Consider the following 23,811-nt stretch of genomic DNA (forward strand, 5'->3'; position numbering starts at 1 on the left):
AATAAGCCCTGCTATTTGAGCACTTCCAGTCTAGCAGGCAGACAGACAAGCAGGCAGACAGAACTAATTCACCTTGTGAATGGAAGGTGGTGGGAAGCCGCCTTCCATTTCAGTAGCTTGATGGGGAGTACGAACCAGGAGGGTTTACCCCAGGTCCATAGAGGTGATAGGAAACGCTTGCTGGAGGAGAGCATAGTCCTTTACTCATTCTGCACCCACAACTCCTCGGTATATTACCAAATTTCTCCAGGCTGCAGACATGGAGAAATACAGAGAGAGAAACATTGACCGGCCTGCAACTGAGATACGTGCCCTTGACTGGAATTGAACCCAGGACCCTTTAGTTTGAAGGCCAATGCTCTATCCACTGAGCCAAAATGGCTAGGACCCAGAGCTTATATTTTTGGTGTGGATGTGTGTTTCTCCTCTCGACCCCTCTTCTTACTCTTTGTTGGCTAGTTGGATTGACTCACTCTACTGACATGCATTCCATAGCCCCCCTCTTTTCCAGTTTGGAAAACTCTATCCCTTGATTTCTGAAACTCTGTGAGAAACATAGCATCTATGGCATCACTTAGGGAAACAGCCCTTAAAAGCAAGGGTCTCAGGGCTCAGTCTTGAGGTGGCTCAGAGCCTTTGGTCACCTAATCTTTCCCAAAGTTGCCCTCTCTCGCCTTTTAGATATTGGTTCTGGGATGGTGTTGATCATGGGCAAACTCAGCAGATAAATAGGAGTATGGAACTTGATAGTTTGGATCAGTACTGAAGGCATATGTATGACTTATTTGGATGACTTATTAATGTTATTTTCCTCTTTATACATAAGCATGATTCAATAATATAGCTTTGCATGTGTGTATACAATAGACCCTAGAACTATAAGGGTTTGAACTGCATGGGTCCACTTCTATGCAAATTTTTTTCAATAAATACTGTACATATATTTCTGTTCCTTATGATTTTATTTTAAAAATATGTTTTTATTGATTTTAGAGAGAGAGGAAGGAAGGGGGAGAGAGAAAAACATTGATTGACTGCCTCTTGCACACCCCCTACTGGGGATCAAGCCCACCACCCAGGCATGTGCTCTGACCAGAATGGAACCAGTGAACTCTTGGTGCATGGGATGATGCTCAACCGACTGAGCCACACCAGCCAGGGCTCTTATGATTTTCTTAGTAACATTTTCTTTTCTCTAGCCTACTTTATTATAATACAGTATACAATACATATACAAAATATGTGTTAATTGTCTGTATATATTATCGGTAAGGCTTCTGGTCAGCAGTAGGCTATTAGTAGTTAAAGTTTTTGGGAGTCAAAACCTATATGCAGATTTTTGACTGTGGGGTGGTGGTGGTGGTGATGTCAGTGTCCCTAATGCCCTAGTTGTTCAGGGTCACATGTATAGTGTTTAGACTCCGAAAATCCTTCAAAACTAGCTATAGAATTATAAATCTAGTATGGCTTCACCCATCTTTTATCTCAGATTGGGCTCCTAGCCAGGCGTTTCTGGGTGTACTGACCTGTCTCATTTTCTTGCTTTCAGCTCGTGATAGACAAGTAATTTAGTTTTATCCATATACGGTCTAACAGGTGTTCTTACTGCAGGGGCAAGTCAGTATCTTGCTTGGCTGACCCAGGGATCAGGAAAGTTCTTCTCTATTTGCGGAGTATTCTTGTCAGATGTGTGAAGTGAGATTGGAGAAAAATTCAGGGTTGAGAATACCTGTCAGGGCATGGTCAAGAGAATGGTGCCGTCCATGCCTTTCCAAATAGGAAGAACACAAGGGCAAGGAAACTGGGCAACCTCATCACTTCACCGAGGGGTACAGCGAGGATTGATTTGCATAACCCTCCTCCAACACGCTGATGTGTCAGCAGTGGCTCTTCTCTTCGCTGATCAGATCTGAGCCACTTTAGAAGAGCTGACGAGGTTTGCTAGTTATGAAGAAATTCTTGACACCTCATCTATGTTTCTGTTAGAGTGAAAGATTCTGGTAGATAATTTTAGAAATTACACTCTGGCTTTAAATCTTTCTGTCTGTATTGAATTTTTCTCCAGAGCCACTGTGACCTCCTTGTGGTCACTTTGGAAGGACCTTGCCAGTCTTTATCTTCTTGACCTCCTGGCAGCAGTTACAGTCGGCCATGGCGTGCCTCCTGCTTGGAACGCGCCTCTTCCACATGCTCTCTTTGTGCCCATCTGTCTGGCTGCTTCGAGTCTGGCTCCATCAGAGGCTTCTTCCTTCTGCAGCTCCTTACATTCTTGTGAGCCTTAGATTCGTGTCGACCGTCTTCCCTCTCTACTCCCATACTCTCCCTAGGTGATTCTTCTGTAACTTACCTATTTCTGTGCTGACGTCTACCAAGTTTGTCTTCTGGGCCTCAGATCCAGGAATCCACCTGCCTGCTGGGCCCCAGTGAATGCCCCAAACTCAGCGCTCACCACAATGCTCTATATCCCCCACGCAGGCCTCTGTCTGGCCAGGCACATAGAAGTATCACCCTCGATTCCTCCTGCTCTTTCCCTCTGACCTCTCCAACCAGTAAATGTTCAAATCCTATTATTTTTTACAGCTGAGGAGCTCTGAAATCCATCCTTCACTACTCTTCACCCTGACTGCCTGGCTCAAGCCCCCGGCAGGTTCAATCTGTTCTTCACACTACAATCAGAGCCATCTTTCCAGGTGTAAGAATAAAGCACCAGTTTGATCAATTTATTTCTGTACTTAATAGCCCCCATGCCTTCCTGCTTGTCATAATGGTTCCTGTTCCTCTTTTCAGTCTACCCTCTCCTTTCTACATCCTTCATTCTCCACCAGCTCACATGCTTTCTAATGCCACTTTCACCTCTTGTTTTTGACCACTATAGTTCCCTCTGCTTAAATGCACACTCCTTCAATAATCTGCTTAGAGCCTACACATCTACCAGATCTCTGCTTGGATACCCCTTCTTCCAGGAAGCCTTCCTGAAGGCCACCTCCCATGTAAGTTTCCACATTATGTCTGCCTGAATAGCCTGGATGTCTATGATTTCAGTGAATTGTTGCTCTGTACCCTAATTGACTCTACTTTTCTAGCAGCCCCTCATGACACTAAATAGGGATCCATCTTTCTTGTTAATGTTTACCCCTCTGCCTGGTGTAGAGTAGAAGTTCAACACGTATTTTTTGAGTGCATAAATTGAATCCTTGGGAGAAACTTTAACAAGCTGTAGGCAGGCTTCTGTGTGGGTAGGGAGAGGACAGGTAATTTCTACTTCTCACTGTCCTCTTACTTCTTGGGATGGTTCCTGCAGAAGCAGCAAGCTCACCCTGAAGCGAGATCTTGGAACACTGCTTCACAGTTGGGTGAAAAAAGTTTCTCTTCTCACCTTGAGTGACCTTACTTTGAGTGATTCCTCAGCGCAGGTAGTGAGGAGGTAACTCCATGGGCTAAGAGCACCTGCTTTGGGGGGAAAGTGGGCGAAGGCCAGCTTAGCAGTAAATGGTTGGAAGTTGGGAGCACCCTTCAGAAGAAGGAAAGAAATGCTCCTCTCACGTGATGCCCATGGACCTCAGAAAGGAGAGAGTCTGGCCCGAGTGGAGGAGGGGCAGTGAGGCACTAAGAAGCCTAGACACCTGGGTGTAATACGTAGCATTTACATAGTGCTTCCCATGTGCTCAGCACCGTCCTAAGTGCTCTGCAAATGTTTATTCATTTAATCCGCACCACAACCCTACGAGGTCCATACTGTCACCACCTTCACTTCACCAACAAGAAAGCAAAGCACAGAGAAGTGATGTGGGTCCCCCAGGGCTGCACAGAGGCTATTGTGTCCTTGGACTACCTCTCCTGGGCAGCTCTGGTGCCAGGGTAAAGTGGGGCTGCAGCTTTAACTACAGAATTCTTTGAGTTGTCACTCAAGGCCCTATTTATTCCCTTGATTCTCGAGAAGGCTGGTTTAGTCTGGGAAATGAAAGGTTGCATACAAGTGAAATGTAGCAGGCATGGTGATTATTGCATAAAGATATTAGGAGAACATGATACAATCAACAGCTTTTCCATGATTTCTCTTCGGAAGAATGAATAATCTCCATTGGGTTGCTTTGGTTATCTTCACAGGAAGAACAGGTTGTACATTATTCTGATTCATTTCTTGATGACTGGCAGACAACATGGTTGTATAAAATAAGTGGACAATTAACCAAAGAACTTATATGCATATATGCATAACCCATGGATATAGAAAATATTGCAGTGAAGGCCTGGGGAGGGCAGGAGGGGGGAGGAGGGGATCAATGGGGGCGGGGAATAAAAGGAGACATCTGCAATACTTTCAACAATAAAGATAAATAAATTAAAAAAATATGGAAGGCAAAGGTGCAATAGTAACCCTGAAGCAACACTCAGGAAATTGTCTGACTTTTACTACTTCCATTTCTGTGGCATTTAAAAAAAAATATCTGTAGAGGTACAATGCCCCCAATTTTTTAAAAAAATGTATTTTATTGATTTTTCACAGAGAGGAAGGGAGAGGGATAGAGAGTTAGAAACATAGATGAGAGAGAAACATCGATCAGCTGCCTCCTGCACACCCCGCACTGGGGATGTGCCCGCAACCAAGGTACATGCCCCTGAGCGGAATCGAACCTGGGACCCCCCAGTCCCCAGGCCGACACTCTATCCACTGAGCCAAATCAGTCAGGGCTGCCCCAAATTTTTAATAGTGTTTCAGGAAGAAATTGTAGGTTATCTCTGAGCATCCAGGTAGTCTTCCTGTATGGTGTCTCTTTACTTCCTTTTGTTTGTATCTTGGAAAAATGCCTCTTGGATTTTTAATCAGACTCTTCATTCATAAAATAAAAACATATTTCAAAACTCAAAAAAGCAAATTAAATCATAATAACATACCACAACAGAATTGCTAGAATGATTAAAATGAAAATCTAGTAATACCAAGTATTGACAAGGATGCAGAGATACTAGATAACAGATACATTTTGGGTGGGAATATAAAACTGTAGGGCCATTCTGGAAATAAGCCTGGCACTTCTTAAAATACTAAACATATACACTGAGTGGCCAGATTATTATGATCCCTGAACGCATAATAATCTGGCATTTTTGTACTAGAGGCTCGGTGCACAAAATTTCTGCACGGGCAGGGTGTGTCCCTCAGCCCAGTCTGCACCCTCTCCAATCTGGGACCCCTCGAGGGATCGGGCCTAAACGGGCAGTCGGACATCCCTCTCACAATCCAGGACTGCTGGCTCCCAACTGCTCTCCTGCCTGCCCTCCTGATTGCCCCTAACTGCTTCTGCCTGCCAGCCTGATCACCCCCTAACCCCTCCCCTGCCAGCCTGATTGATGCCTAATTGCTCCTCTGCCAGCCTGTTTGCCCCTAACTGCCCTCCCCTGCAGGCCTGGTCACCCCTAACTGCCCTCCCCTGCAGGCCTGGTCCCCCCCAACTGCTCTCCCCTGCAGGCCTGGTCCCTCCCAACTGCCCTTTGCTGCAGGCTGGGTCGCACCCAACTTCCCTCCTCTGCCAGCCTGGGACCCCCCAACTGAATCCCCTGCAGTTTTGATCGCCCCCAACTGCCCTCCCTTGCAGGCCTGGTCCCTCTCAACTGCCCTCCCCTGCTGGCCATCTTGTGGTGGCCATCTTGTGTCCACATGGGGGCAGCCATCTTTGACCACATGGGGCAGCCATCTTGTGTGTTCAAGTGATGGTCAATTTGCATATTACTCTCTTATTAGATAGGATAGAGGCCTGGTGCATGGGTGGGGCCAGCTGGTTTGCCCTGAAGGGTGTCCTGGATCAGGGTGGAGGTTCCCTTGGGGCATGGGACAGCCTAGGCGAGGGGCCTGTGGTGGTTTGCAGGCCAGCCATGCCCCCCGGCGACCCAAGTGGAGGCCCTGGTATCTGGGATTTATTTATCTTCTATAATTGAAACTTTGTAGCCTTGAGTGGAGCCAAGCCTCCCGCTTGCTCCGTGGCTGCAGCCATTTTTGTTGGGATTTATTTATCTTCTATAATTGAAACTTTGTAGTTTTGAGTGGAGGCTTGGACCCGCCAGGGCAGGCGGAAAGCTTGGCTTCCTCCGTTACTGGGGAAACCCAAGCCTTCTGCTCGCTCCACGGCCGCAGCCATCTTGGTTGGGTTAATTTGCATACTCGCTCCTGATTGGCTGGTGGGTGTGGCTTGTGGGTGTAATGGAGTGATTGTTAATTTGCATATTACTCTTTTATTAGATAGGAGATACACACACACACACACACACACACACACATATATATATAAATACACACACACACACACACACACACATTAGAGGCCTGGTGCATGAATTCGTGCATGGGTGGGGTCCAGCCAGCCTGGCCAGGGGAAGGGGACATGGGCGGTTGGTTGGCCTGCCTGCTGGTCAAACTCCTGGTCGAGGGGACAATTTGCATATTAGCCTTTTATTATATAGGATATACACTGAGTGGCCAGATTATTATGCATTCAGAGATCATAATAATCTGGCCACTCAGTGTACTTTTCATATAACCCACAAATAACTCCTGGATATTTTCCCACAAAGATATAAAACCTGAAAAAGAAATCACATACACACACACACACACACACACACACAGCTGTTGACCCATGAACCAGGAGGTCATACTTTGATTCCCAGTCAGGGCACATGCTTGGTTGCAGGCTCAATCTGCAGTGGGTGTGAGTGTAGGAGGCAGCAGATCAATGAATCTCTCTCATCATTGATGTTTCTATCTCTCGTCCTCTCTCTCTGAAATAAATAAAAAAATATAAAATAACAACAACACACACACAAAATAAAACAAGTGAATGAGAGAACAATTGTTCTTTTTTTTTTTTTTTAAAAAAAAGGCATTTTTATTGATATCAGAGAGGAAGGGAGAGGGAGAGAGAGATAGAAACATCAATGATGGGAGAGAATCTTTGATAGGCTGACTCCTGCACGCCCCCCACTGGGGATCGAGCCTGCAACTCGGGCATGTGCCCTTGACTGGAATTGAACCTGGGACCCTTCAGTCCACAGGCCGATGCTCTATCTGCAGAGTCAAACCCACTAGGGCAGAAAAATTGTTCTTGAAGGTCTTAAATGTAGTTTTGATCTGACATGTAGTAATTCTATAAAAAAATACTGGTAAGAAGCAGGTAAGCTTTGCATTGCAATGTTTTAACAGACAAAGCTCTTTCTCCAGTTGCCTAATCCTTGACAGAGCACTTATATGTTGCCTTGGTGTGCATATCTGAGAATTTATCTAGTCAGTTTGGTACAGGAAAACAAATACAAAAATTTCTTTTGCATTTAAAAAATATTATTCTGCAACCCTTTTACAAATATAACATTGTATTGAACATGACTTAAAATTTATTCAAACAAACACACATGTTAATTTTTGTGTGGAATTTTGCCCAAGATTCACACTTATGTAATACTAGAGGCCTGATGCATGAAGATTTGTGCAAGAATGGGCCTTCCTTCCCCTGGCTGCTGGCACCGCCTTCACTCTGGCCGGAGCTGCCTTTTCACTCTGGCCCGGAGCTGCCTTTCTGCTTTCCCACACCCTGGCCACTTGGCGCCTGTGTATGCAAATTAACCCGCCATCTTTGTTGGGTTAATTTGCACACTCACTCCTGATTGGCTGGTGGGCGTCGCGAAGGTATGGTCAATTTGCATCTTACTCTTTTATTAGTGTAGATTTACACAATGCCAAGTGCACACTTGAAAGGTAAATCAGTCAGCCCATTCAGGTAGTCCCAAATAGTCAGATGTTTAATACTGTGAAGGAACATATCTGGGTAATTAATGAGCTTATTTTAACCTGAAAAGTTGGATATTGTGCCTGAGAAAATATTTTTCAGTGATACAAAAACAGGTGTCTTGCCATGAGTTATGGACTGAATTGTGTAGCCCCACCTCCCCCAAGTTTGTATGTTAAATCCCTGACCCTCAGTACCTTAGAATGTGACTATATTTGGAGATAGGAGCTTTAAAGAGAAGATTAAGTTAAAATGAAATTGTTAGGGTCGGCCCTAGTCCAATCGGACTGATGTTATTATAAGAAGGGGGAAATTTGGGCACAGATAAGTGGGTGCATGAAGGGAAGACCATGTGAGGACACTGTGCGAAGACAGCCATCTGGATGTCAAAAAGAGAGGCCTCAGAAGAAAGTAAACCCCGATGACCCCCTGCATCTTGGACTTTGAGCCTCCAGAATTGTGGGAACATAAGCTCCTGCCGGTTAAGCCACATGCTCTGTGGTATTTTGTTATGGCAACCCTAACAAATAAATATCCACGACACAGTGAAAAGTGAGTGTGTAGAATGTTCAAGAGTTTATCAATTGGCTTGTCAATCTGTTTACTTCCCTGCTAATTTCATCTTTCTATTTATAAATTAATTTCTGAGTGGAAAAAAGACACTTAACATTGTTTGAATTAGACCATCAGCAAGATATAAAACTTTTGTTAAAAATAAGTACAGTCTTCACTCCCAGAAATGAGTTTGAAAACACATTTCCAGTAACTTTGTGCACTCCCACTAATATTTTGAGAATAATCTGTGGTAATCTTGGAGAAACTATATAAAACTCAGTATTCTTTTGTCTTTTAATACACATTTTGGAAATGTCTAAGAAATAGCCATTGCTCAGTACTATAAAACATGATATCATTCTTTGAAAAATGTCTCAAAATGCATTTGGGTAATAGAATCCAGACAAGTTGAGGGTGGTCTTAATCATCTTATTACCTGAGAATCTTTACTCTCAAAAATATGCCCTTTCTGGTGTGGCTCAGTTGGTTGGGTGTCGTCCATGCAACAAAACGTTGCTGGTTCGATTCCCAGTTAGGGCACATACCCGTGTTGTGGGCTCATTCCCTGGTAGGGGGGGCCTGCAGGAGCCAGCCAATTGATGGCTCACTCTCACATCGATGTTTTTCTCTCCCTCTGCCCTCCTCTCTTACAACAACAAAAATCTTTAAAAAAACCACTAGAAAATGGAAGATACTTAATAAATATTTTTTTAAAATATATTTTTATTGATTTCAGGGAGGGAGGGAGAGGGAGACAGAGATAGAAACATCAAGGATGACAATCATTGATTGGTTGCCTCCCGTACACCCCCCACCTTGGAGCCCACAACTGGGCATGTGGAATTGAACCTGGCCCTTCAGTCCACAGGCCAATGCTCTCTCCACTGAGCCAAATCGGCTAGGGCTAATAAATATTTTTAAAGAATTCCTTCTTTGTTCTTTGGGAAGGTAATGAGATTATTTTCCCTGCTGTCATCCTTGCAGTGGAATACATATTTTCTGTTACACATTTTAATTTTAATTTGACTTTAAGAAAAACTATTGTTATTGTAAAAGCTACTGGAAGACAAAGTCATGTTCAAGTAGTTACATTCAATAATCAAACAACCAAAAATAACAAGGAGAATGCCAAAACAAAGCCACTATTTTAGAGATGAATAATAGATGGTTCACACTTGTAATCAGTAGTATATAAATACTATTTCAAGTGTGCTTTAAGAGGTATGTCCTGACAAAAAGCATTCCAGGCAACTGATGTTCAACTTATTTATGTAATTAAACTCAGGAAAAGGACACTTTGAATATGATTTAGGGATGCATACCTGCAAGCTCCTTTTCAGAAATGCTAATTGTATTGGTTGCTTTTTTAAATTATGTAGTTTTAGAAATTAAGTACTATCATGAGTCAAATTTTATAAACTATTGAGTGTAGCTATTATGTTTTTATATAGAACCCAACAATTTTATTTTATTTTTTATTTTTTAAAATATATTTTTATTGATTTCAGAGAGGAAGGGAGAGGGAGTGAGAGATAGAAACATCAATGATGAGAGGGAATCATTGATCAGCTGCCTCCTGCACTTCCCCTACAAGGGATCAAGCCTGCAACCTGGCATGTGCCCTTGATCAGAATCAAACCTGGGACCCTTCAGTCCTCAGGCCAACGCTCTATCCACTGAGCCAAACCAGCTAGGGCAGAACCCAACAATTTTAAATGGAACTTAGAAGTGAGAAAAACACCACACTATCTGCAATAGTGTCAATAATATAAAATAAAAAAAGATGAGTTTGTTAAAGTGACCAATTCAGTTGTACTTGAATAAAATCAAATTGTAAAACAACCAACTTATAACTGTGGAAAAATAATATGTATTTCAAAACTGCTAAAATAAAATGTTTAATAAAAGCATAATAAAACAAAACAAAAAAGCACTAATCAGAATCAGAATATGGGGGAGAAAAACATTCCCCCTCAAGTGTCATGAAGCAGCAACCAGAAAGCTTCCAAAATCCACATGTTCTGTTACAAATAAAAACCAAGAAAGAATTCTGAAAAGAAGGGAATTCTGCAAAGGAATTTACAAAAATCAGTCAAGTTTCTAGAGGAAGGTATAAGGAATTAATCCTAAATTGCTGCTAAAGTGCTTAGCTGGCAGAACAAACCTATTTCATTTTCTTTCTTGCTCCTCACGATTCTTTTTATAATTTGTGAGGCAAACGTAGAAAGTTTCTGCAGGTCTTGGGAAATGACACAAACTGTATTAAGTATGACTTTTAGGAAACCTAATATGCTCCCATTAGATAAGATTTTACTATACTTGCTGGAAATAAGACTAATCTGTGGATGAATTGTCCCACCTTTGCTTTAGGGCAGCGATTTTCAACCTTTTTCATCTCAGGGCACACAAACTAATTACTAAAATTCTGTGGCACACCAAAACATATGTTTTGCTGATCTGACAAAAAAAGTATAATTTTGATTGAAGTACAAAAAAGTAATAACAATAATAATAGTAATTACCCTTTTTGCTCCAAAGTGACTGTAAAAAAAATCAGGTGCCCATACTTGTATATAAGGATTTCTGGTACCAAGAATTAACCAATCAGCTGCACCCTTATTATTTATATGACCAAAAAGATGCAATTCTATTATATGACCAATGTATTTATGGCTCAAGAAAGGGCATTCACACTGGATGGCTATTGTGTTGGCTGTTGTCATTTAAAAATATATATATATTTTTTATTGACTTCAGAGAGGAAGGGAGAAGTGAGAGAGAGATAGAAACATCAATGATGAGAGAGAATCATTGACTGACTGCCTCTGGTATGTACCATTGACCGGAATCGAACCTGGGACCCTTCAGTCTGCAGGCTGACACTCTATCCACTGAGCCAAACCAGCTAGGGCGGCTGTTGTCATTTTTTAAAAACTTGACAAACTAAGGGAAAAGAGGTCAGTGTCCCTGAATAATCAGGTATTGCATGTTTCAAAAATTCTTGTGGTACACTGGTTGACAATTGCTGTTTTAGGGTCTTTGATAGATATGATGAATGAATGTAAAGAATTTCATGGTGACTTCTAGATCAGCAATGTCCAATGGAACTTTCTGCTATGATGGAAATGTACTATATCTTCTCTGCTCAATATAGTGGCCACTTGCCACCTAAATATAGGTAATGCTACCAATGAACTGAATTTTAAATTTTATTAACAAAATAAATTTTATTTAATTTAAATAGCCGCATGTGGCCTGTGGCTACCATATTGGGCAGTGCAGTTCTAGATCCTTTTTATCCCTTTAACTCAGTGGTTCTCAACCTTTCTAGTGCCACAACCCTTTAATACAGTTCCTCATGTTGTGGTGACCCCCAACCATAAAATTATTTTCGTTGCTTCTTCATAACTGTAATTTTGCTACTGTTAATGAATCGTAATGTAAATATCTGTGTTTTCCAATAGTCTTAGGCTCTACAGCAGCAGTTCTCAACCTGTTTAACTGAAGGCCTCAGGCATCATTTTACTGCATATCCTTGGGTTTTTTGGGATTAACTATTATCCAAGGCTTCTAGGTTCCCTGGGGATAGGGTGATCATATACACTGAGTGGCCAGATTATTTTGATCTTTGAACTCATAATAATCTGGCCACTCAGTGTATATCCTATATAATAAAAGGCTAATATGCAAATTGTCCCCCCGACCAGGAGTTTGTCCAGCAGATCGGCCAATCGCCCATGTCCCCTCCCCTTGGCCAGGCTGGCTGAACCCACCCATGCACTGGGCCTCTAATATATATATACTGAGTGGCCAGATTATTATGCATTCAGAGATCATAATAATCTGGCCACTCAGTGTAATTGTCCAAACCTGGATACTTTGCGAGAGACAGGGAGTGTTACTCCAATTATGGTGAGCAAGAGGCATAATCTGCATCATCCAGGACACACAAGAAGGTTGTTCCCCCACTCCTAGGGATTGCTGCTTGAAGATTCTATTGGGAAGTCACTGGACTTCATTTTTTTTTTTTCAGACTGCTGTTACAGATCAGGTTTAAGCATCTTTTTGGGGCACACATTTCTTCATACCATGATTTTCTTTGCCCCCATAAATATTTACCAAAAATCTTTATAACTCATTTCTGCTTTCCCGGTGACTTCCAACCATGAAGTAAAGCAATGTCTAACATGATGCTAAATGAACAACTCAAAACAGAAGTATTTTTTAAAGGAAAGAAATGGGGAAAAAAATAGATATAGAGGCAAAGAAGCATTGAACAGACTGTCAAACTACAGCAGGAAGGCAGGGTAGGTTGTAGGGGGGGTTGTAAGAGATCAACCGAAGGACTTGTACGCATGCATATAAGCATAACCAATGGATACAAGACACTGGGGGAGGGGCAGGTAAAGGCATGTATTGGGGGGTAGGGGAGGCCAGGGGGGAGGTCAATGGGGAAAAAAAAAAAGAAGACATATGTACTACTATTTGTAATACTTCAAACAATAAAAAAAAAAGAAAACAGTATTGGATGTTATGATGTAAACATAAAGTGATGATTAATTCATAGTCAAATTTTGAAATTGTTATGATAATAGTTATGACAATAACTAGTTATTATCATTATCATTTTTATTATGCTTCCAAAATATTAGACCACTCTCTATAAGCTGAGTCTGACCTCAAATTCCAGTTAATGTTAGAGAAATGTGTGAGAGATGTTCAGAAAAATTTGTATTTTGTGGGAAGCTGAATTTTGAAGTAAATACAGAATATAATTTCTTAATAAAAAAAACCCAGAAGTAGATAATTAATCATACTGATTTGAGGTTACATCAAGTATTTCAATAGCTAAATTGTTAAGTTTTCCTCTGGCTTTTGGGTAAGAAGCCAAAGAGAGCCAAAAAGATCAGAGGTATTTCTTTGCAGTATAGTCACTCAGCATTCCTGGACAGATACCAATTCTCCCAAAGAGATTAAAGTGAGCAGGCTGAGCATGAGGCAGTTCATTTAGTCCAGATTCTGAATTTTTGTCGGGAGTGGATCCCAGAAATAAGTTGCTTTGGGTCCTCGCTTACCTTTCTGCCATCGGTTGAGGAGGCATATTAAGATCTGCTTTTAACAGTTACATTTCAGCAGGATACGAGCAACTGCAGAATACTTTAGGGTTCCCATTTTTAGAACTCAACCTGTTTTGAAATAACCTAGAGGGTTTTTATTCTTTGACACAAAGTACAGAACATGGATTGGAACATCAAATCATAAAAATAATTTTAAAATTCCAATCCAACTGCATCTATACACTAAATGTCTTTCAAAGCAACCAAGTCACAAGACAGGCCAATTCTCATGTAAACTCACTGACATGCCATGACTTTTCAAATCCTGCCCACCTTTTGTAGCATACTTTATGTTGAATACAGTAGAGTTTTGTGCTAAGAAAAAATGTTTCAGAATTCAATAGGCATGTGGATGAATAGGAAAAGAGAAGGCAATTATTCCAGGAGATTTACCTGCCGGGAAAAGAATTTAGTAGCATAGTAATTCAAATAATAAAAGCGAGGTCTCGGAATCATTTTGTCAGAGGTTTTCCACCAACCTGATAGCTCGAATGACAGTTTTAAGTGGTGGGGTGAGGTCTTCTACAGATACATCACACTGGCATCCTTTTTCATCATATACATCATCAGTGCCAAGGGCGGTGTCAGCTGCAAGAGAAAATTCCCAGTTAAATGCTACCAGCAGCAATTAAAACATGGTGCGGAACTTGTCTCCCAGAGCAATAGGGGGGAACTCACAGACTAACCTTACAAATCAAGTATAAGGTCAGCCAATTGTTTTTCTCAATGTTATTTCTTCTCCTTTCTCTACAACCTCACCAATTTTATGTCATTTGACTTGAATACCTTCCTACGCTGTTCTCCACAGGGAAGATAAAGATGTTGACGCGCTGTCTTTCCTTCAGTGGTGATGGATTTGTGTTGACCCACCCCTGCTCTTTGCCCAGTTCTTTGAAACAGCCAGCATTTAGAAAACAGTTGTTTGGAGTTAGGGAAACAATCTATGGATACTTAACTAATTGATCTCTATCTATAGAGCTTGAAACCCATGACAGTGACCCTGTTAGCCCCACACCCTGAACAGGCAAGTAAGCCCTCAGACCCAAGAACCCTGACTACTTATCAGTTCCTGGACACAGGCAGCCCAGGAGACAGCTTGCTTAAGATAACACAACCAATTCGGAGAGATTTTCAGGTTGGTAATAAAATCAGTTCCTCATAAACTGAGCAAATTAACTTTATTTTCTTTCTGAAACAAATTAACTTTTAGGTTAATAGCAAAGGTTGTAAAAGGAGGTAGGGTTACAATAAACCAAATTAGTAAGGATTTATAAAATTAATAAGAAACTCCTATCATTGCAGCTTTATTTTCAGCAACAAAACATTGAAAAGAAATTACAATTTTTGGAATGGGAGGTGAGTGAAATAAATATTGGTAGGTTTATATAATAGAATATTAGGAAGCTGTAAATATGATGTTGAATATGTGGAATCTAATTAACAAAATAAACTGATGAACGGAGTGGATCCAGAGACATGGAAGCATGGAACAGAGTGGAATCTCAGAGGGAAGGCAGGGGAGGGAGGATAGATGGGAGGTAGTCAACCAAAGACCTTAAATGCATATACTTATAACTGGTGGATGCAGACAGTGGGGTAGTGAGGACCTGGGGCAGGGGGTGGGGGCAGGCTGGAGAGGGTTAATGGGACATATGTAATACTTTCAACAATAAAGATTTAAAAAAATTGCTAAAAAATAAATAGAAAATAAAAAAATGGTGTTGCAGACTAATTATTGAAAAAATATCACAATATATTATTACTATTTAAAAATTTTAAAACAATTTTTTAATTGATTTTAGAGAGGAAGGGAAAGGGAGAAAGAGATAGAAACATCAATGATCAGAGAGCATCATTGATTGGCTGCCTCCTGCATGCCCCCTACTGGGGATCAAGCCCATAGTCTGGGCATGTGCCCTTGACTGGAATTGAACCTGGGACCCTTCAGTCCGCAGGCTGACTCTCTGTCCACTGAACCAAACCAGCTAGGGCAAAATTATTTATTTATTTATTAAACTTATTAGGGTGACATTGGTCAACATGGACATATAGGTTTTAGGTCACAATATATTATTAAAGAAAAAATCTATATAGCTATTGGGATTAAGCAATTTTATTATTTTGCTTGGCTATATTTCTAAAATGTCTATAATAAACATATATTACTTTGGTAATAAAGTAATAAAAAATCATACATGAGAGATGAGTTATATAACCTCCAAATATACAACTAAGCCTCTTTAAATGCTGACATACACTAAAGGACTAACACTGCTCTCTGTTGCCTTTGCTCCCCCCTGGCCTCCCCTACCCCCCAATACATGCTAAGTCATGAAAGGTCCTTTGCCATGGGCTGTCCAGGTTGGGTTAAAAGTCCTGAAAGACTTTTGGAGGTCCATTCATTGAAGCAGTGCTTAATGAAAGGCAGTTGATGTGTTATTTAATTATTTACTGTGTGTTTACTCAGTTTATTGTGTGCTGAGAGTGGAGGTGGTGGTGGTGGAAGAGATGGGTCTTCCCAGCTTTTCTTCATAGTCCCTCTGGCCTGATAGTGATGATAATGATGATGATGATGATGATGATGATGATGATGATAATAGCAGCTACTCACTGAAATTTATGCCAGGCACTTAGGTGAAGCTTCTGAAAGCATTAGTTTTCTTCCAGGAACTCTACAAGTTGTTGTGATATTATGCCTGGTTTTTAGATGCCAAAACAGGCTCAGAGAAGGTAAGTACCTTACTTGAAGCCACAAAGGCGGTAAGTGTAGTTAATAAGTTGCAGAGCATGTTATTAATTTTTAAAATTTATTGATTGATTTTAGAGAGAGAAAGAGGGGAGGGAGGGAGAGAGGGAGGGAGGGAGGGAGGGAGGGAGGGAGGGAGAGAGAGAGAGAGAGAGAGAGAGAGAGAGAGAGAGAGAGAGAGAGAGAGATTTGTTATTTCACTTATTTATGCATTCATTGGTTGATTTTTGTATGTGCCCTGACTGGAGATCAAACCCACAACCTTGGTGTATCTGGATGATGCTCTAATCAACAGAGCCACCGGCCAGGGCTGCAGAGCATGTTATTAAAATCCTGTTTCTTGAGGCTCCAAAGCCCTTGCCCTTGCATTATATAGTGTTAGATGCATTCAGGGTTCGATAGTGGCATGCAACATGTCAGGAGAGGGCCGAGGGAAGAGCGCAGCTGGCGTGTGCCTGCTGGGTACATTCCACTTCTCTCCAGATAGGTTTGCCACCATTTGAACAAGAGTACACTGATTTGCCGAAACCGGTTTGGCTCAGTGGATAGAGCGTCAGCCTGCGGACTGAAGGGTCCCGGGTTCGATTCCGGTCAAGGGCATGTACCTTGGTTGCGGGCACATCCCCAGTGGGAGGTGTGCAGGAGGCAGCTGATCGATGTTTCTCTCTCATCGATGTTTCTAGCTTTCTATCCCTCTCCTTTCCTCTCTGTAAAATACCAATAAAGTATATTTAAAAAAAAAAGAGTACACTGATTAACTCAGTCAGTAGGTTCTGACTCAGTGATGACCTTGATGGTAGCTAGCCATTTTGCTTAATCAACCACCCACACAACACAACCCTTTTAGCTTATAACACCATGCCCAAAGTTAGATGACGTTCTTCCAGGAACTCTTCATGATTTCTTCCTCTTAGTTGGTGAAGTAGGTTGAATAATGTTGCCTCAAAGTTCATGTCTACTTGGAATACCAGAATATGACCTTATTTGGAATAAGGGTCTTTGCTGACATAATTAAGGTAAGGTGTCAGATGAGATCATCCTAGATTAGAGTGAGCCTTAAGCCCAATGAAAGTGTCCTTGTAAGACAGAAAAGGAGAAGACACAGGAGCACAGAGAATATGGAAGAAGAGGAGTGACTGATGGGTCTCCAAGCCAAGAACACTGAGCCTGGCTGTCAACCACCAGAAGCTGAGGGAGGCACCTGATGGCTTCTCCCACAGAGATCCCAGAAGGAACTGACTGTGGAGGCACTCTGCTTTTGGACACCCTGACTTCTTGAATTGTGAGTGCATACATTTCTGATGTTTCAAACCACCCAGTTTTTGGTAATTGGTTATGTCATCCTTAGGAAACTGATACAATTGGGAACACTTTTCTTTATGGTTTCTCTTCACTCAAGAACAATAATTATGATGATAATAGTAGTAATAAGTGCTTTTAAGGGAAATCTAATTATGTGCCAAGGACTTTGATTAATTGCTAAAAACCCCATGAAGGACATATTATTATTAGCTCCTATTTTACAGATTATGAAAGTGAGGCACACAGAGCTAAGAAACTTGCCCAAGGACACATGGGGCAGAAGCAGAATTTAAATCTAGGCAGTTGGGCTCTGGAGCTGCACTGTTAAACCCAGCCCGACCCAGAGTCTCACTCCCAGCTCTTTCCAGATTTGTCTTTCTTGCTCCTCTTGTTAGCATCTGGATTTCCTTCTCCTGCGTTTCATTTTCCTTCACATGGCTGTGAGCACCTGGCTGTCGTGGTCTCAGGTGAAGTGACCCCACAACATTGAAAAAGGATCAGACTTGGAGCAATGTGGTTCCCAAGACCATGTGCTGAGCCAGTCTACACCCCAAGGAGACCTGGAAATACACATACCCTGGAACTGTGAGGAGACTGGGGGTGTGGGAGGCTCAGGTACAGGCCAGGTGGCTGTCAGAGCCAAAGTCACCAGGCACCATTATGGAGCCCTGGGAGACACCCAGATGTTACCTACCCAAAAGAAATATAGAATTATGCACTTTATCAGGATTCCCAGTAAGGAATTCAGAAGAGTATTCTATGCTGCCCTTGACCACAGAGGCATGTGACCTCTCTCCCTCATCTGAAATCTCGTGAGAACCACTTCTGACATGGTCCCATCTTATACCTCAGAAAACTGGGGAGAACGAGAGAGGTTCCAGGGAGGGCAGGTCCTACTTGAAAATATAATACACCCAACCATAACACAATGATGCAGGTCCAAACAATGAAACAGTATAATTACAGGGCCTTTTAGAAAAATTAAAAATAATTGGTCACTTTATTTTAATTATTTTTGTTAATTCTCACCTGAAGATATTTTTCCTTTGATTTTTTTTAGAGAGAATGGAAGAGAGAAACACATCAATTGGTTGCCTCCTGCTTGAACCCCAACCAGGGGCCAGGCCCAGGAGGAGCTTGCAACCAAGGTATGTGCCCTTGACCAGAATTGAACCTGGGACCATGGTTTGCAGGCAGACACTCTATCCACTGAGCGAAACCAGCTAGGGAAAAAAATATTGATATTTTTAGAAAGAGAGAAAGAGGAAGAGGGAGATAGATAGATATATAGATAGATATGGATTTGTTGTTCCGCTTATTTATGCATTCATTGGTTGATTCTTGTATGTACCCTGACCCAGGATCAAACCTACAGCCTTGGTGGTATTGGGCTGATGCTCTAACCAACTGAGCTACTTATCCAGGGCCAAATACAGGGTTCTTTTATTATGAAACTTTAGTGCAAAACTTTTTCAGCAGGTGTATACTGCCACAATAAGCACAAAAGTAAAGATAGCGAAATTACATTTGCACTGACCGTAAATAGAACTGGGAACATCCCCAATGATGATGAGTTTTCTCCCAGCTTAATGCTGCTCCCCCTCAACCCTGTCCCGTATCCCAACAAGAGCTTTAATCTATCATCTTGTTTAAATACAGGACTGGGTAGAAGATGGGAGTCAGTCACCAACTGAATCACATCCAAATGCATCTTATTGTGGAATTTTAGTATAATACCTAAACTTGATTGTTCACAGCACAAATTAAACTCTCAGTCTTTAAAAAATTTTCTTTGTAGGTTTAGTGAGAGTAAATGAATAAGAAATATATCTTTGCTGGCCTCTATTGAAGCTAGGGCTCAGTTAGAAATTTTTTCTCCTTATTTTAAAGCCACAAAAATGGAAAAAATGCCATCTTTCTGCCTTGTAAGTATCTTGAGATGTCAATTTTCTTTCCAGTGAGGTTAACACCACATTAAATGTCTTTCTCATGATTCCTAGAGGCTTAAAACCCTCTGTGAACTCTAAGGCACCTGGGTGGGGCTAAGTTTTCAGCCAAGGCTGGCTCCCTGCTCCCCAGCCACGCATCTGGCTCTCTGTCCTGGCATTTGGGGAGATGTGGGTTATGGGAACATAAGTTCACGGGAACACTGACCTGCATCAAGCCGAGTCATGAATGGCAAAATCCCTGTGGGAAACCCTTCTAGGGATGGTGAGCCCAACCCAGTGCAAAATCCGTGCCTATAGAAAACCAAGTATAAAATGCAACCTTTTATCTCTCCCAACACTCTTCTGTTTCCTGTTAATTAGCAATGTTCAAGATTTGCTTTCAAAAACCTTGTTCCCCCACATTTTGGAAAATGTGTCTCATGGTGTTTGAAAAGGACCACTTGGACCTTAGATGATGAAGAAGGAGGAGGAAATAAAACATTCTGGAAACTTCTGCTATGTCCGAAGACCATTTTTCTGTTCCCATTAGATGTAGGTATTTATGAAAAAAGGGTAGGTTGTTTCTAGTTCTTTCTCTTGGTCACCTTGTCCTACAGATTAGATTTCTTTTTTATATTTCTTGATGAAATGATTACAATAGTTTTCAACCTTGGCTACACATTAGAATCAAATGGGGAAGGTTAAAAAAACCCTCAGTCCCCATAATGCCCTCAAGACAAATCATATTAGGACACTGAGGGTTGGAACCCAGGCCTGGGGAACCTACTCGTGCATAAATTTCATGTACTGGGCCTCTAGTATAGCTATAAAAAGGTAATTATGGATCATATGTAATATGAAACTATTTTTAAATGTTCAATAAAATTAAGCTATGAAACTAAATATTCATGTTGATTATAATTATGTACAATGATATTTGAAAAGAAAACCAGATAGAAGAGAATATGTAAAAGTGAAATTAGCTATACTAGTGTATGAGATTACAAATAATTTGTATTTCTCTTAAAATTCTCTAAGAAATTTAAAGATTTTTTTCCATTACAAAAATAATATATGCTTTTCAAGATAGAATATTTGAAAACCATACAAACTATTAGAATAAAGAAAAAAGTCTTTCTAAGTTCTAGAACTTAAAGGCAACCATTATTATAATATGTTTCTTTCTTTTTTTTTTTTTTTTTTCTTTTCAAATTTTTATTAGGGTATTATATGTGTACATATCTTACCATTGCCCCCCACCCCCACCCCACTCCCATACATGCCCTCACCCCCCAATGTTTTGCATCCGTTGGTTACTCTTATATACATGCATATAAGTCCTTCAGTTGAATATGTTTCTTCTAGTAAAAGTGTGAGGACTAGAAGTTCACAAGAAAATTTTATATTAGGATTTTAAATGAGGCATGTGATGATTCTATTTCACTATCCTATGGGGAGCACACATTAAAATGGCCACTATTTACAATGGTGACAACTAATTAATTATATCCTGTTGTGAATTACAATTTATTTCCCCAGGGTTCCTTCCTTCTGCTGCTGGTTGTGTTTCAATTACCTTTCCCCCACTATCATTTCTAAACACTTTAAATACCATCCTAAATTTAGAGGTTCCAGTTTAGTCATGTGCTAGTCCAAAGGCAATTCCTTTAATCCAGCTAGAGTTTAGAACAACTGCTTGGGGCTTGATGTAGTAGCACAATTTCATTTTGCCATGTCCTTGGCTCAGGCCTTTTTAAAATTTCTGTTCTGTGCTAGATGCTGCAAACTCACCAAGAGACATTTTGGGCCCTCAAGACACTAATGAGTCCGGAAAAATACGCCAGATAATATATCTTTTGTTCCAGACTTTTCTCTTCCCAAATACTTTTTATTTTAACTTTGTTAAAATAACTTTATTTTATTTTCTCTCATAATCGGGATAATCGGGATATTTGCTCTCTGCAAAAACTTTGAACATTTGAATTTTAAATGAAATAAAAAAAGATTGAGAAAAAATTCATATACTTCTAACACTCTGAGCCAAATCCTTTTAAATTTTGGCAGATTTCCTTCCAGTCTCTTCTCCTCTGAATCAACGGATGTTTAATGTCAACACACACTGCAAGTTGAACATCCTTAGTGGCCATGTGAGGGAACTTTATTCTGATAGCTCAGAAGCCCCCATTCAGGTTCCTCTTATTATTGCCTTTCCATCCATGCTCAAGCTCCAGCGAACTACACCAGTTTCTTGAAGTGCTCTTTAAGCATGATTACCTTCAGACACTCCCAAGGGGTACTGTCTACGCACCTCCATTCACTCTCTCCTTTCCTTTCCTTATTTTTGGCTGGCACTCTCTGGGTGCTGAATTTGCAGTGAACAGATTATAAGATGCATACGGTCCAACAAAACCAAGGGGCACCAAAAAACGGGAGACCATCAGAATATTAGAACAAACCAATTAAGTTTCAGCACCCATATTACTTTTGTGCCATTTTGAAAACAAGAATTTTATTTTGTAGTTTAGTAATTACTCTTATTTTGAGTTATCCAAAGCAAAGGGAATGAGGCGTGGAGGGCAGCATGACAGAATTTAGAGCCTGTTTCAGCTCTGCAGTCACAAGCCTTTCAGGAACCCATCACCTCCATGAAAACCAGCCTGATCCCCAAGACGGACCCAGCCCTGTCTTCCTGTACCGTGGACACATATCTCTTACGGTCCTTATTATACAGTATTCTATTTGAGTGTTTATAAGTACCTTTCCTTGCTAGACAGAAAGCTGTGTGAGGGCAGGGGCCACGTCTTCTCATCCTTGGATCTATCTACCATCTGTCTTCTCATTCCTGCACCATCTGCCCCTAGAACACAGTGTGGTGCAAAGAAGACACTCAATACTCATTTGCTACATGAATGATAAAGCATTTCTCTTGGCACCAAGACAGCAGCTCCTGTGACTTCAGTAATGTCTGGACTTAGGATTTTAAAAATATATAAACTCTGCAGTTGGGTAGACGGTACTTCACTGTGTCCTTGTTCACTTGCTGAATCATCTCCTGGAAGTCAAGGGACCAGTGCCTTCCCTGAAGAATTTGTCAGCTGAGAGGCCGTGTTGGCCCCTGTTTCTCGGTTTTGTGTTTAGAGGTGCGTGATTTCAGGGTCTCTGCCTTGAGCCCCATGGAGGCATGGGCCCCTTTTTATTAATGACAGCTGTAATTTATTCAGTCCTTGCCTAGGAGCTGGTTCACAAATATGAACTGTAATTTAAAATATAATACTACCAGATTGGAAATATTATGCTCATTTTACAGTCGAAGAAACTGCAGCTCAGGAAGGTTAAAGGGCCAGCCCAAGACACAGGGTTATTAAGGGCAGACCAATTCTTTTAAAGTTGAGATCATGTCTCTCTGCTTACAAGTCTCTAAAGGTGCCCCATTTCTTCCAGGGTAAAAGCCCAAGTCTTTACTAAGCCTACGGGCCCTGGATGTCTGACCCCTGCCCACCCCATGCCTGCCCCCATTTCCCATCACTCTCCTGCTTGCTCTTTTCCTACAGGCCCTCTTCTCTGCCCCAGGCCTCGAAGGAGCCAGGATCCCTCTCTGTAGGGCTCCCTTTGGGGAATGTTCCTCTCCAGACAACGTCGAGGCTCCTTAGCAGCTTTAGGTCTCTGTTCCATGTCAGTTTTCCAGGAGAAGCACCTGGACCACCCTATGTAAGGTTACTACCCCCCTCCACCAATCTGAATCTCCAGACCCTGATCTCCTTTTTTTTTTTCATAGCACTTGTCAGCTTCTCATATATAAAACAATGTACTTGTTTGTGTTCATTCTTTATCTTCCCTATTAGAATGTTAGCTCCACAAAGACCAGGATCTCGTTTTCTGATGTTTCTCAAGCACTTAGGACGGCATCTAATATTTATTGAGGGGACCAGTCAGGGTGAGAGTGATCACTCTATCTTATTGATGGCAAAGTATAACTCACTAGCTAAGCTGGATTTTGGCCTTATAGTGTTCTCTTGTGGCTGTGTGTGTGTGTGTGTGTGTGTGCGCGCGCGTGAGAGCGTGTGTGCGATTTTTCATGATTAGGTATATTTCAAGATCCTACAGTGAAAAATATTCCAATTTCCTTCATTGTGTATAATTTTTATAGGATTTTAAGATAGAATCCCTACCCAGTGCCCCATGAAAATATTTAAGAGGTAAAGTGAATGTCAAGAAAAAGAATGAATAACTTATACAGTAGAACTCAGGAAATGTTGGTTGAATAAAATCATACTCTGGAATTTTATTTTAGTGGGCCAACCTGTAGGTCCACTTTAAATTATTGGGTCTCTAAGTTTATAATCATCCAAATTAATATAACAAAAGTAAACCTAGACATATTTTTC

At 41.2% G+C, this 23,811-nt stretch overlaps 1 protein-coding gene across 1 annotated transcript in view; it reads right to left on the reverse strand.

Moving 5' to 3' along the window:
• The window catches only part of KCNQ5 (potassium voltage-gated channel subfamily Q member 5), a 553,624-nt gene that overhangs the window by 24,742 nt on the left and 505,071 nt on the right, over positions 1-23,811 (reverse strand). Inside the window, exon 11 of the mRNA XM_080664487.1 lies at positions 13,930-14,038. Coding sequence (XP_080520613.1) covers positions 13,930-14,038 — 109 coding nt within the window. The remainder of the gene's footprint in view (positions 1-13,929; positions 14,039-23,811) is intronic.

Source organism: Plecotus auritus (assembly GCF_963455305.1).
Source record: "Plecotus auritus genome assembly, chromosome: 4".
Classification (NCBI taxonomy): Eukaryota; Metazoa; Chordata; class Mammalia; order Chiroptera; family Vespertilionidae; genus Plecotus; species Plecotus auritus.